The sequence below is a fragment of the Podarcis gaigeae genome (genome assembly GCF_964106915.1).
Source record: "Podarcis gaigeae genome assembly, chromosome: 18".
Taxonomy (NCBI): domain Eukaryota; kingdom Metazoa; phylum Chordata; class Lepidosauria; order Squamata; family Lacertidae; genus Podarcis; species Podarcis gaigeae.
Window position 1 is genome coordinate 1,196,950 of NC_139696.1, and position 14,775 is coordinate 1,211,724.

Consider the following 14,775-nt stretch of genomic DNA (forward strand, 5'->3'; position numbering starts at 1 on the left):
ACATACAATAAAACAACCACTGATTATCACTGCTGTTTCAGAGTTTTTAATGACGGAGCAAAAAATAATATTCAACAAATGCTTTCTAGAAAGCAAAGAAACCAGTTCCCTCAAGTCCAGCCGAGGGCAAGACATTCAATCTTCCGAGGGTAAAAGCGCGTCTATATTTTAGAATTGCTAGGTTTTGTAGATAGGGTGCCAGAGTGTCAAAATGGGTTGGTGGAAAATAGTCATGCCATGGGCAAAATCTCCTTTTTGTGGCCAAGTTGTTCTGACGCTCAATTAGGCGCCGACAAATTAGACTGTTTGCTTTACCAAAACCCAAAGTGAGTAGCTGTTGTGGTGATAAACCACCAGAGTGAATTTTTTGATAGACCGTTTTAGTTCAGGCGCTTTTGGGATCTTGCAGCACTTGGGATATTAGACCGGGGGGATTTGAGTTTAGGCAAAGCCAATAGTTCAGTCCCATGGACGGCAAGAAGAGAACGGCAGAGGACGAGATGGTTGGACAGTGTTCTCGAAGCTACGAACATGACCAAACCGTGGGAGGCAGTGGAAGACAGGAGTGCCTGGCGTGCTCTGGTCCAGGGGGGCACGAAGAGTCAGACACAATGAAACGACTCAACAACAAAAGTTAAAGCTCTGGTTTTCCCAATAGTGATGTGTGGAAGTGAGAGCTGGACCATCAAGAAGGCTGATGGCCAAAGAATGGATGCTTTTGAATTCTGGTGCTGGAGGAGACTCTGGAGAGTCCCATGGACTGCAAGAAGATCCAACCTCTCCATTCTGAAGGAAATCAGCCCTGAGTGCTCACTGGAAGGACAGATCCTGAAGCTGAGGCTCCAATCCTTTGGCCACCTCAGGAGAAGAGAAGACTCCCTGGAAAAGACCCTGATGTTGGGAAAGATGGAGGGCACAAGGAGAAGGGGACGACGGAGGACGAGATGGTGGGACAGTGTTCTCAAAGCTACCAGCATGAGTTTGACCAAACTGGGGGAGGCAGTGGAAGACAGGAGGGCCTGGCGTGCTCTGGTCCAGGGGGGCATGAAGAGGCGGACGTGACTAAACGACTCAACAACGCCAACTAGTTCAGTGCCCCCCTCCCTATTTGTGGCTGCACCCAGGGAAAGGAAGTGTTTTGGAGGAGCAAAGGTCTGAGACTCCAGGGGCAGCAGCTGCAGAGAGACCAGCTGCAAAGGTTGCAGAGAGCGAAGGAAAACTGACCCAGTCCTTTGCTCCCTTTGGGCATCGTTCAGCAAAGTAATTGCTGCAATGACTGCTGTTTCTGTAATTGCAGAGGGGAGACTGAGTGACGACCCACGGCACTGAGCTCTTTTGCTCCCTGAGCTCGCTTTCCAAACATGTTTGCACAACCACACCTGGGCCAGGTTCCGATTTGTTTGTCGGGCAGAGAGGCAGTTTCGGAAGCATCGTAATAAATAAGAATCCCAAAGTGGTTTGCTCGCCAAGGGAACGCAGGGAAACTTTATTCTGAGCACCAAGCACCCAGAGTGGCTGGGTCAATCCGATGAGTGCCATCACATAATAAATAATAATAATAATCATAACAACATACCTTGGGTTAAGGCTTCAAAGAACCATTGACATGACCAAAAATTCATGTAGCAGACCCAGTAACTCGAGGAAAATTGCTTCTGGGAAATCATTTTATAATTTCACTGATTCTTCCACTCCTATTATAGTGCTTATTTTGGATTAGAGATGGACAAATTTGCCACTTTTTGGTTTCCCTCATTTGCTCACTTCCCCTGAACTTAAATTCCATTCTCCAGGAATCTGGCGATTTATTTTTAACTTCGTGAAAACCCGCCAGCATTTTAGTATGTGTTTTCCCTTTTTTGTCCGTATGCGGATGAAACTTCTCTGCTGGCGCGGGAAGGAGGGTGGGGAATGTGCGGGGGGAAAGACCCCTCAGTGGGAAATTGTGGCTGCCTCGTTAGGTACAAACGAGGTCTTGGAGGCGATCTCGTGGGGACGGAGCGTGCAAGTAGACTTGTGAAAAGGACACAAACTTTCCTACGGTGGGGAAAAAAACCCCACATAAACAAGGAGGGGTGGTCTTTTGAAAAGTCCTATATGCAAGTAAAAAAAATGTTTCTAAGACAGACGACGCAAACGACTGCGCATGGGATCCATCAGGTGGGCAGAGGCTCCAATTTCAAACGCTTGGCTACGACGCGGTCGCTGTCCGGAGTCGCACAGGGCTCCTGTTTCGGAGAGGCGCCGTCCTCGGGGTTTTCCCCCAGGGGCTCTGCCTTGGTCGGGAACTTAAAGTCCGTGCCGGGCTTGGCGAACGCTTTGGTCTCGGCGAGTTCCGCGCTCTCCACCACCAGCGGCCTCGTCCACTCGGGGATCTCCAAGCCGAGGTGTTTCATGAGCTTTACCATGACGTCGTCCACGTAGCCGTGGATCCGCAGATCGGCGTGTTTGTCCTGAAGGGGTGGGAAAGAGAGAGAGGTGGGGAACGGGGGTTGGCAGCGTTGAGGCGGCCTACGAAGCAGGGTGGATGAAAATCAATGGGGTTTTTAAAAAAAATAAATTCAAAAATGGATTTTCCCGTTTAAATCGGATTTTTTTTAAATAAGATTTTTAAAAATTTAAATCGGATTTGATTTAAATCGGATTTTTAAAATGAAATGCTTTATTGGGGAGGGAGGAGTCTTTCTAAAGAGTTTCTATTTAACTTACATTATAGTCCAAAGGCTATTCATCAGGAAATAAGGATTTGTTTTAAGTTTCCCATGTGTGCTGAGGCTCAGTTTCTATTTTTTTGGAAAATTGTTTAACCGCATCAGTTAACAAACATGGACACATATGCTATAAAGTCATTGTTAATTGTTTAAATTGTTATTAAGGAAAAGGTTATTTTTCTCCTTCCAATAAAGTACAGCAGAAAAGTTGTGCAAATATAAAGAGTTAACTTATTAAACCTCACCATAATTTCATAATTACCTATCTATGTATTTCTAATAGTATAACCAAATCAGTAAATTTTGACATAACTGTAAAAACTACTCTGAAAATCTATTATTCCAAAAAACTGAAACCTTCCTCTGGTTGTAAATATTAAGATGATACCAGCAAGGCTGAGTGTTTCTGTAAAAAAAGAAGATGATTTAAATCAAGTCTTACTGACTAGTGATTTAAATCGTGATAACCAAATTCGTGATTTAAATCATGACAACTAGACAACTAAACTGTGATGTTGGTTTAAGGAGGCATTTGGCACCTAGCTGATATATTTGAGTTTCTAAGACTGGTTGCAGTTCCTGAGCTCCTAGTGAGGCCCGAACTGAACTCACGTGCTTCGTTGGCTGGAGATTCACAATCACCAGTTTCCCTCCCTTCTTCTTGGTCAACAGAGGAAGGTCTCCACTGGGCTTGATTTGCAGGGACGTCCCCAGAGTGATGGACAAATCGGCTCTCCTGCAGGGGACAAAATAAATAAATTAAAATAAAATAAATTCTACTTTCCTGGGCTCCATGATCACTGCAGATGGTGACAGCAGCCACGCCTGCTTCTTGGGAGAAAAGCAATGACAAACCTAGACAGCATCTTAAAAAGCAGAGACATCACCTTGCCAACAAAGGTCCGTATAGTTCAAGCTCTGGTTTTCCCAGTAGTGATGTATAGAAGTGAGAGCTGGACCATCAAGAAGGCTGATCGCCGAAGAATGGATGCTTTTGAATTCTGGTGCTGGAGGAGACTCTTGAGAGTGCCATGGACTGCAAGAAGATCCAACCTCTCCATTCTGAAGGAAATCAGCCTGGAGTGCTCACTGGAAGGACAGATCCTGAAGCTGAGGCTCCAAGACTTTGGAGAAGAGAAGACTCCCTGGAAAAGACCCTGATGTTGGGAAAGATGGAGGGCACAAGGAGAAGGGGACGACGGAGGACGAGATGGTGGGACAGTGTTCTCGAAGCTACCAGCATGAGTTTGACCAAACTGGGGGAGGCAGTGGAAGACAGGAGGGCCTGGCGTGCTCTGGTCCAGGGGGTCACAAAGAGGCGGACACGACTAAATGACTAAACAACAAATAAAATAAAAATAATAAAAATAAAATACCCTTACCTGCTCGCTTCACTTGCCAGATTGAGGTCCCGGTCAGGCAGGGAATCTTCCCAGTCCAAGATGGTGTCCATTAGCTTCCCTCTTTTGAGAAAAAGTGGGGTTGGGGTGGGGAGAGTTTTAGATGGATAAACAAAAACAAGAAACAAACTTGTGGGTTTCATTTGAAATGCTTAATTCTATTCGGTGAGGTGCGATACCCCAGACATGCACGGCAAGTTCTGAAGAGTTTCTTGCTGCTAGAGAACAACCCCATGGCATAACTCGCAAGGTGGTCTAAAATTTGTGTGGCGGCTATTAAAATATGACACACAATTACTAGCCCTAACCTTCCCCCACCACGTACCTGCAGGAGCGAAGGCCTCTGCGCTTGGAGACGTCGCACAGCCGGCCGGTGGGCTTCAGGCCCATGGTGCCCACCACAGTGTCCCTCACATACTGCCTTAAAGACAAACACACAGAGGGAGGAGTGGAGGTTTCCTGGGAGCAAGTGGGGAGCAGATATGCCATGAGAAGAGGAATCCCTGCCCTCTTTCATCCACCGCTTGCCCCTGCAATTCAGACCTTGCAGCAAAGGTCCATTGCAGTCGGGGGGTTTTCCTCCCTGACCCACCCACCCACCTTCCCAGGCCAGCTGTTTGGGTTGGCAACTGTCCTAAAAAGGTAAAGGGACCCCTGACCATTAGGTCCAGTTGTGGCCGACTCTGGGGTTGCGGCGCTCATCTCGCTTTATTGGCTGAGGGAGCCGGCGTGCAGCTTCCGGGTCATGTGGCCAGCAGGACTAAGCCGCTTCTGGCGAACCAGAGCAGCACATGAAAACACCGTTTACCTTCCCGCCAGAGCGGTACCTATTTATCTACTTGCACTTGACGTGCTTTTGAACTGCTAGGTTGGCAGGAGCAGGGACCGATCAACGGGAGCTCACCCCGTCATTGCGGGGATTCGAACCGCCGACCTTCTGATCAGCAAGCCCTAGGCTCTGTGGTTTAACCCACAGCGCCACCCGCGTCCCTACCACCCTCTGTAGGCACTTCCTATCAGTCCCTATCAGTCCCTCGGCAACTGTCCTACCAGTTCCCAAAACATCTGGGCTGGCAACAGCTGCCTTAAGGCCCCAAATATCGCAGCCTTTCCTCCCCCCCACCCGACCTCAGTCGTTTTGATTCCCTCTTTCCCTGCTGTGCCACATCCCCACATTTAATTTTGCAACGGAGGCAGCTGGAACCAGGGGGAGGAATCTCCCTGCCACCACCACCGCCCACAGGAAGCCGAGGGACCCACATCGCCGGAGAGGGTACCTACTTTCCGCATTTCATGCATTCCTCCACAAACATGTTCCCGTGCAACTCCGCCAACTTGTCCCTGCGGAAGAGGAGGAGAAAAGAGAGGGTATGGAACTTTGACAGCTTGATGCTGTAAAAGGACCTGAGATCAGACCAGAGACTTTGCTTTTTTTAATGTGCATGGAATCGCAGAATCGTGGAGCACAGCATTCATGACAGATAGATTGGACCTGCGACTCACAGATTGACAGTCTCATGCTCTGCCCCGAGCTGTCCCAGAGCTTAACGAAAGCGATTTCTTCACACGGCACAAAGCCACGGGAAGTGTCCCCTTACCTGGGGAATCCCGAGCGTACGTGGAGACCGTCCACGTTCTGGCTGACCAGGAACCGCAGGACGCCGGCTCTCTGCAGCCCCAGGAGGGCCATGTGGGTCGTGGACGGCCGCGCGTTCTCAAAGGTGGTGTCGAACTTCGGGGACAGACCCCGCTCCTCCATGGTCCAGACACCATTGGGGCCTCTGCAGGGAACAGAGGGGCAAATCTTTACCTGACAGAAGGGCTGCTACCCAGTATCTTCGTGGGTGACCCATAACAAACCAGCGGCCTTGGAAGGGGGGTGTCGGGAGTTCCCAAGTCCCAAATACCTGTCGCTCCGCTCACCTGAAGTCTGGGATTCCCGAAGCTGTGCTGATGCCAGCCCCGGTGTGGAAAACCACGTTGGAAGCATCCCGGATCAAGAGGGCCAGCTGGGCGACTTTCCTGTCCAGCTCGTCCGGAGGATCAAAAAACTGAATGGGAGGTTGGGCGGAAGGAAGAGGAAGCGCAGTATAGGTCAGCTGGGAAAGTTGCAATTATTCTTCTCTGTTTATTTATATAACCTGCCTTTTCCCCATCAGGGACTCTATGTGGGGCTACCTTGGAAGGTGACCCGGAAATTGCAACTAATCCAGAATGCGGCAGCCAGACTGGGGACTGGGAGTGGAGACCGTATAACCCCGGTCCTGAAAGACCTACATTGGCTCCCAGGACGTTTCTGAGCACAATTCAAAGTGTTGGTGCTGACCTTGAAAGCTCTAAACAGCCTTGGCCCAGTATCCCTGAAGGAGCGTGTCCACCCCGGACACCGGGGTCCATCTCCAAGGGCCTTCTGGCGGTTCCCTCCCTGCGAGAAGTTAGGTTACAGGGAACCAGGCAGAGGGCCTTCTCAGGGGATGGAACGTCCTCCCATCAGATGTCAAGGAAATAAACAACTACAAGACTTTTAGAAGACATCTGAAGGCAGCCCTGTTTAGGGAAGCTTTTTATGCTTTAAGTTTTATAGGGAGGGAAAGTACCATTCAGAGTGTTGGTACTGACCTTGAAAGCCCTGAACGGCCCAGAATACTGGAAGGAGCGTCTCCACCCCCATCGTCCAGCCCGGACACCGGGGTCCATCTCCGAGGGCCTTCTGGCGGTTCCCTCCCTGCGAGAAGCAAAGTTACAGGGACGCAGGCAGAGGGCCTTCTCGGTGGTGGCGCCCGCCCTGTGGAACGCCCTCCCACCAGATGTCAAGGAAATGAACTATCTGACTTTTAGAAGACATCTGCAGGCAGCCCTGTTTAGGGAAGCTTTTAACATTTGAAGTTTCATTCTGTTTTTATATGTACTGGAAGCCGCCCAAAGTGGCTGATGGGAAAATCAGAGAGCCAGTATGGTTTAGGGGTTAGAGTGACTTACTGGGAACTGAGAGACCCAGGTTCAAATCTCTCCTTGGCCCTGAAGCTCACCGGGTGTGACTTTGGGCCAGTCGCTGCCTCTCTGCCTGACCTAGTGAGGTTACAGGGAACCAGGCAGAGGGCCTTCTCAGTGGTGGCGCCCTCCCGCCAGATGTCAAGGAAATAAGCAACTACTTGACTTTTAGAAGACATCTGAAGGCAGCCCTGTTTAGGGAAGCTTTTTATGCTTTAAGTTTTATAAGGAGGGAAAGTACCATTCAGAGTGTTGGTACTGACCTTGAAAGCCCTGAACGGCCCAGAATACTGGAAGGAGCGTCTCCACCCCTATCGTCCAGCCCGGACACTGGGGTCCATCTCCCGAGGGCCTTCTGGCAGTTCCCTCCTTGTGAGAAGCGAGGTTACAGGGAACCAGGCAGAGGGCCTTCTCGGTGGTGGCGCCCTCCCATCAGATGTCAAGGAAATAAGCAACTACCTGACTTTTAGAAGACATCTGAAGGCAGCCCTGTTTAGGGAAGCTTTTAATGTTTAAGGGACTACTGTATTTTAATATTCTGTTGGGAGCCGCCCAGAGCGGCTGGGGAAACCCAACCAGATGGGGGGCGGGGTATCAATAATAAATTATTATTATTATTATTAAGGGACCTTACAGAAAAGAGCAATACATAAGAGCAAAACAGACTGGAAACATAAATAAAATAATAAATAATAAATAAGGAGACTGTGAACTGAGCGAAGGAAATAGAACATTAAAACCAAGAGGCGGGAGGGGGAGGGGAGGGAATCCCCAACATCCGGGTCCTTCCCCTTCATCCCCCAACATCCGGGTCCTTCCCCTTCATCCCCAACATCCGGGTCCTTCCCCTTCATCCCCCAACATCCGGGTCCTTCCCCTTCATCCCCCAACATCCGGGTCCTTCCCCTTCATCCCCCAACATCCGGGTCCTTCCCCTTCATCCCCCAACATCCGGGTCCTTCCCCTTCATCCCCAACATCCGGGTCCTTCCCCTTCATCCCCCAACATCCGGGTCCTTCCCCTTCATCCCCCAACATCCGGGTCCTTCCCCTTCATCCCCCAACATCCGGGTCCTTCCCCTTCATCCCCAACATCCGGGTCCTTCCCCTTCATCCCCAACATCCGGGTCCTTCCCCTTCATCCCCAACATCCGGGTCCTTCCCAGGCCTTTCTCCCTCAGGCGCCCCCCCTCGCCCCTCCCCCCCTGCGCGGAGTCCAATGGGGGAGGGAGGGGGGGAGTCTCGGTATCCATGGCAACCCTTCCTTTCCTCCCCCCCCGTCCCCTCCACTCACCTCCGGGAGGCCGCACTTGCCCTTGTCCGAGTAAGGCGACAGCCCCGCCGCGTAGTTGGCCGACATCCCCTCGCCGCCTGTTCCCCCTTCCCCTCTTGCCAATAAAGTTTCGCCGCCGCTTGTTGAGGAGCTTCCGGTAAGGACTGCTCACCGGAAGGGGCGTGTCCGAAAAAAGGAGCCAGACGGAAAGCCTCCTTCTGCGCACGCGCAATTTTATCCGCGTCGTCGTCTCCATGCTTGTTTCGGGAGGAGGAGGCTGGTGGCGCCCATCTTGGTTCCTGGCAGATGGAGCCGCTTCCTGGTTTAGCGCCGGCGCCATCTAGCGGGCGCCATCGTAGCTGCACCATTTGCTTCTTGCAGAACTGTGCAAATGCTATTTATTCTGTTACATTGTGAGATATATTTTGAGTGTTTTTTTTAAATTCTGCAACATGCTCTTTTTAAAAAAATTTAATAAATTTTGTAAATTAATAAATAATTTTTATTGAATGATTTTATGTTACAAAAAACAATACACTAAATACAATTAAGAAATAAAAATTACATACATCAATATTTAGTTTTTTATTTGTTATTTACTGTCTTATTTCCTCCCAAACATTGCATACAACAACACACATATGTGCGGACACCCACACACCCACACCCGCACACAAAATGATAATAATGAAAGTAAATATCCCCCCTTTTATCTTCCAAAATCTTTTTTTCAACTATGACTTCCTGTCAAGTCCCTTTGCATATATTTTATCTTACATTTGAATTCTGCAACACGTTCGCTTCTGCCTTACATGCCACCTGGATGACTTTTGGTTTTAAATCAACAGCATGATGCATGTCATTAATTGCCAAATCGTATTATGTAGTGTTATTAATTGCTCCATCGTTATAATCCCTGCAATTAAAAAGTGGAATTAGCCGCCATAAACATGAATCAGAATTAAATAACAGGCAGCATAGATGCAATGGAAGATGTCTATTGCATATATACACAGAAGCATTGTACACAGTTCAATACATTAGCAGGGTTTTAAGATTGCTTGTAATTTTGTTATGAATGTATAATAATAATAATAAAATTTTATTTATATCCCGCCCTCACCAGCAGAAGGCGGGCTCAGAGCGGCTAACAACAGTAAAAATAACACAGCTTACATAAAATCACAATCAATTTAAATAGGTTTTTAAAATAGGTTTTAAATTTAATAATGGACGTGTGGTATGTCAATAAATAATAGAACCATGGAAGGGACTAGAGGGAAGTCAATTTGCGTTGTTTTATTTGTTTTTGTATTGTTGTTGTTTTTAGAAAATAAATAAAATGTTACTTTATTAAAAGATGTTCAAATACCTTCATGTCTCAGAACCCTGTGTTACCCGAAAGCTGACAACCCTGCCTTTTAAAAACCCTAATTGTTTTCCCTTCCTGACCCCCCCCTTTCCCCCTTTTTAATGGAGCGACAAGGCTGCTCTTAAACTCCTGCTTAAGCTGGGATGGTAACCTTACCTGTTGCAGGTGGTAACTCAATTCCGCTGGCAGGAGAGGCCGTTCCCCCGGGATCCGCCGCTCATTGGTGGGGACGACGTCCAGCTGCTGCGAAAAAGGGCCCCGATATGTCGAAACTCCTTTTCAGCCAGGCTCCAGTAAGGAGATCCCTCCGATCTTGTTTTCCCCCCCTTTTTCCCTGTCTCTTGCCTTCATAGAAGCAGCACAAGGCGCTTGCAAAGTCAACGTACGAAGGGGGAAACTGAGGCAAAGGGCCGCCCCACCGGGAGACCACCTACCGTAAGTTTTGCAAAAGGAAATGGGAGAGGAAAAAGGGATCCTGGAGATGGATTAGGCCAAAGAGCCATCTATCTCAGCATCTTCTCTGTGCAGAGGTCCACTTTTAGAGGGAAATTCGCACACAGCTTTCTCCTCCAGCAACTGGTACCCAGAAGCATTTTCTACCTCTCAACAGCGGAGGGGGAAACATAAAATTGAAGACTGCCTTTTCTTTCTCTGGGAAATTGTCTGGCCCTCGTCTGAAGCTGTTGGCCATGGCTGTGTCTTGTGCCAAGGAGTTCCGTGGTTTACCCAAAGATGCCTTTTCCTTTGGACAGCCCTGAATGGTCCAGCTTCAGGAATAGGACGTCGGTATTTTCATGGGAGAAACGTTGGAGGGGATGGAATAGGACATCCATAATTTCATTGGAGAAACGTTGGAGGGGATGGAATAGGACGTCCCTCTTTTCAGGGGAGAAACGTTGGAGTGGAGGGGATGGAATAGGACGTCCCCATTTTCAGGGGAGAAACATTGGAGGGGATGGAATAGGACGTCCCTATTTTGAGGGGAGAAACATTGGAGGGGATGGAGTAGGACATCCCTATTTTCAGGGCAGAAACGTCAGAGGGGATGGAATAGGACGTCCCCATTTTCAGGGGAGAAACGTTGGAGGGGATGGAATAGGATGTCCCTATTTTCAGGGGAGAAACATTGGAGGGGATGGAATAGGATGTCCCTATTTTCAGGGGAGAAACGTTGGAGGGGACGGAATAGGACGTCCCTATTTTTAGGAGAGAAACGTTGGAGGGGGTGGAAAGGAATCTTTTGCCCCACACAGGACTCGAACCCACCACCCTCGGATGAAGCATCTTGTTCTCTACCAGCTGAGCTACCCAATATTCATGTTGTGACCTTTGCTAATAGGAGTTGTTGCAGACGCTCAGTCGCTTCCGCTGCATTTCCAGCTCTGCAAGGTTCTTCTTAGAGCCCGGCTTACTCTCAGAAACTACAGGGAATTCCCAGCCCCCTGTTGGCTGTTGCGTTATCCCATGTGGAGCTGAGTTCCCCTGGATAAACCAATCAAATTGCAAAGCAGTATGGCGTTCGTCTCTGTCCCCTAGCGCGGCGCTAAGACGCCCTCTAATTAGGCCACACGGGGATGGGGAACAGGCCGGCCCGGCCGTATCCAGAGAACCGTGTCCTGGTTTTGCGTCCCACGTGGTATGGATCCCCCAAGCAACCGCCTGCTTCTGGGCCCTGGGTGCGAAACACGGAAGGCCTCGGAGCTGAGATCACAATTCTGCTAGGATTAGTCCTAGGTGGAATCCACAGCCGTATATTTAAAAAACCTGCTTTGGGGGGGGGGGGGGCGAAGTTTTGAAAAAGATGTTGAATTTTGCATAGCTCACCATCGCCATCTAGTGCCGCCTTTGTATATTGCACTTTAACAACACATTACTACTACTACTAATTTTAAACGCTTCATTTGCAGCCGAGTCCCCTAGCGTATAACAGCCCTAAACAGCTTTGGACCCAAATACCTCCAAGAGCATCCATCTCAGACCCTACGATCGGCTGGCGGGTCCTTCTTAGTGGTGCCCCCTCTGAAGCTGCCACAGAGAAGGCTTCTGAGGGCAGCAGAATCAGCCAAAAGGGTCTCTTCTGACCTTCTAATACCAGTTATCCAGGCCCCAATGATAATAATAAGGTTATTATTTATACCCTTCCCATACAATCTCAAAAGATGGGATTTTAACGGAACCCTGCCAGGAAGCCTTTGGGGGCAGATGGAGGTTTTGGGTTGTCTCCAAGGGCAGCCCAGCAACCCAGCTGGGATGTTTGCGGAGGACGGGGGCCGGGTTATTTCTGTCCCAAAGGAGGCATGCTTAACTCGAAGACCCTTGGACTTATTTCTGAAGAAATACCCTACATGTTTAAGATCTCTTGTCTGTTTCAGAAATCAAGAACGCAGCTGAGATGAAGAGTCTCAAGGCCAGGTTTAAGAAGTCTGATGTGAGTTGTTGTTATTGAAAATGCATCTCTGGGTTATTTGTGGGGCCTGCCTGGTGTTTTCACACGAGTAGAATGTGTCCTTTTATTTAAAAATGCATCTTTGCGTTATTTGTGGGGCTTGCCTGGTGTTTTTACACGAGCAGAATGTGTGCTTTTGTTTAAAATGTATCTCTGGGTTATTTGTGGGGAATAGGAATTTGTTCATCCCCCCCCCCCCCAAAAAAATATAGTCCAGCTCCCTACAAGGTTTGAGGGAGAGTGGACCGGCCCCCTGCTGAAACAGTTTGCTGACCCCTGGACTAAAACCTCTCCGTCTTACCTGGATTGAACTTCAGTTCAGGCCAGCAAGCCTGGGGAACCACCTGCTACTAGATAGCTGATCCCCAGGGTCCCTTCGAAAGGATTCCGGTCGCCGTGGGGTTTTTAGGACCTTGCAAGTTGGTCTTACCTGGATTGAACCTCAGTCCAGGCAAGCAAGCCTGGGGAACCACCTGCTACTAGATAGAACCTCTTTGTCTTATCTGGAATGAACTTCAGTCCAGGCAAGCAAGCCTGGGAAACAACCTGCTACTGGATAGCTGATCCCCGCGGCCCCTTCGGAAGGATTCCAGTCGCCGTGGGGTTTTTAGGACCTTGCAGGGCGGGAGGGAACCGGGCTGCCTTCTCCTGCCGCTGGGGGGAGACGCTTCCCTCCTCCTCCTCCTCCTCCTCCCTCGGCCTCTGATCTGCTGCTGCAAGCCGGCTTTGCTGCCCGTTATCCCAGCATCAGGACCGCTCGCCAGCATCCTTCATCTTTCCCTGCATCCCTCATCCCTGGTCCTTCCTCCTGCGCCGCCGGCTGAGATCGGATGGATGGCTACCCGATACTTCCTGGGAGGGACAATGAAGCAAATTTGCTTCTGCGCTGCCTCCTCCTTCGCGGTAGGCTCCCCCCCCCCCGATTCTGCATTTTTTGGGTACCCCCCCTCCGCTCCTCCCCTCCCCCCCTCCGATGACTCCCCCCCCCCCGCAATTGCACCATCTCCTCTGTCCTCCTACGGAACCGAATAATCACCGTCGCAGTTTATTTATTCGTTTTGGGTGAAAGAGGGGAGTGGGGTGGAGTGGGGTGGAATTCAGCCTTTAGGGAGATGCACTCTGTACATGCTCTGTGGTGGTTGTGGTGGGGGTTGGACACACACAGATGTGCTCCCCCCCCCCCCCCATGAATAGAGCCTTAGCAAGGGAGAGAAAGGAATAGGGGTGGTGTTTTTTGTGTGCTTTCTGTTTTTGGGCAGGGACGATAGAGTTGAATTTGTCCCTTATTCCTTGTCCTAGTAATCCCTGAATATATATTCCTTGTCCCAGTATTTCCTGAATATATATTCCTTGTCCCAATATTTACTGAATATATATTCCTTGTCCCAGTATTCCCTGAATAAATCCTTCTTTGTTGCATTGGGCAAACGGCCAATTTTCTTCATCCTCATCCACTGAAGAAGACGGGGACGTATAATTCTCTCTCTCTCTCTCTCTCTTTTTCTCTCGTTTAATTTAATTCATTACAGTCTAATTTTAGCTTTCCTTGCCCTCCAGGGATAATCTTCCCCCCTCCCTCCCCACATTTCACAACAACCCTGCGAGGCTGAGAGATGGAGACCGGCCCAAAGGTCACCTTAGGGAGCCTGTCAGCTGAGCTGGAATTCGAACCCGCATCTCGCTGTTTTCCATCTTCTACCTGCATGATCGAATCTCTTCTGTTATTAAATCTACCTGTTCTATTTTTTTTAAAGAACCCATAATGCTCCCTTTTCTGCATTCCTTTTCTCCGTTTGCAACACCCCTGACCTCCACCCTCACGTTCTTTTCACCTTTCCAAGGATAGACACCTGAGATATAACTTTGAACACAGATCAATTGATTCCTTATTTCATTTACAGCCAAGTTACCCCATGGAAGGAAAAACGCTTCTCCTTCTATTTCCCAGTGTTTGCTGTTTCTCTTAGCTTTTTAGCTAACACCCAGAAAAGAGGATGTGTGCTGGGAAAAAAGGCCCCATGACGGCTGGGTCACGACCCACTAGAACTGTAAAGTTGGGAGGGGTGGGTCCCTCAAAGGTCATCCATCCCAACCCCGCTGCGACGCAGGAATCCCAGCGAAAGGGTTTTTATTATTGCATTTGTAATTTTGTTGCTGGAAGCCGCCCAGAGTGGCTGGGGAAACCCAGCCAGATGGGCGGGGTATAAATAAATAAATTATGACCCAGAGCTCTGAATCAGGTTTTATTCTAAAAAATTATTAGTTTTCCAAATTTATAACAAACAAGTATAAAAAAAAATCAACAAACAAACAGACATTTATCTTAACTGCAATAATTCCATTTTTGTTAACATTGTTAGGTGACTTCCTGGAGTCCCCCTGGCTGAGTTTCCATATAAATCATTGTAGCAGTTTTCCAAAACTATTTTCACTTAAAATTTACTTGGTCAATTAACATCTTTCTTTCTTTTCGTTTTAACTTTTAGCATAGTATTCTACAACGTCACAAATTTAGGCCAATCTGATACTCGCAAGTAATTCTGTTTAAATTATCTTAACATATTTAGCTAAATAATCTTTAAA

At 48.7% G+C, this 14,775-nt stretch overlaps 2 protein-coding genes across 3 annotated transcripts in view; one reads left to right on the top strand and one right to left on the bottom strand.

Moving 5' to 3' along the window:
- Positions 1 to 1,454: 1,454 nt before the first annotated feature.
- Positions 1,455 to 8,525, bottom strand: SIRT6 (sirtuin 6). The gene is made up of 8 exons (XM_083720663.1): positions 8,396 to 8,525; positions 6,035 to 6,162; positions 5,710 to 5,892; positions 5,393 to 5,452; positions 4,437 to 4,532; positions 4,094 to 4,174; positions 3,324 to 3,447; positions 1,455 to 2,453 (listed from the first exon to the last, which is right to left on the bottom strand). The coding sequence occupies exons 1-8, from the start codon at positions 8,459 to 8,461 to the stop codon at positions 2,157 to 2,159; spliced, it is 1,035 nt and encodes a 344-aa protein (XP_083576789.1). The 5' UTR covers positions 8,462 to 8,525; the 3' UTR covers positions 1,455 to 2,156.
- Positions 8,444 to 14,775, top strand: part of ANKRD24 (ankyrin repeat domain 24) — a 31,368-nt gene continuing 25,036 nt past the window's right edge. Inside the window, exons 1-3 of one of the 2 annotated variants that reach the window (XM_083720221.1) lie at positions 8,444 to 8,531; positions 9,912 to 10,181; positions 12,119 to 12,174. In XM_083720221.1, coding sequence (XP_083576347.1) covers positions 12,139 to 12,174 — 36 coding nt within the window. In that variant the 5' untranslated portion in view covers positions 8,444 to 8,531; positions 9,912 to 10,181; positions 12,119 to 12,138. Of the gene's footprint in view, positions 8,532 to 9,911; positions 10,182 to 12,118; positions 12,175 to 12,734; positions 13,096 to 14,775 lie in introns of those variants that run through there. The other variant, XM_083720220.1, reaches the window with a different exon arrangement.

Coding starts and splice junctions, on each gene's coding strand:
- SIRT6 (XM_083720663.1), bottom strand. CDS start 8,461: ATGTCGGCCAACTACGCGGCGGGGCTGTCGCCTTACTCGGACAAGGGC. Junction 4,175..4,436: donor AGAGGCCTTCGCTCCTGCAG/GTACGTGGTGGG, acceptor TTTTCTCAAAAG/AGGGAAGCTAATGGACACCA. Junction 2,454..3,323: donor ATCTCCAGCCAACGAAGCAC/GTGAGTTCAGTT, acceptor CCACCCCTTCAG/GACAAACACGCCGATCTGCG.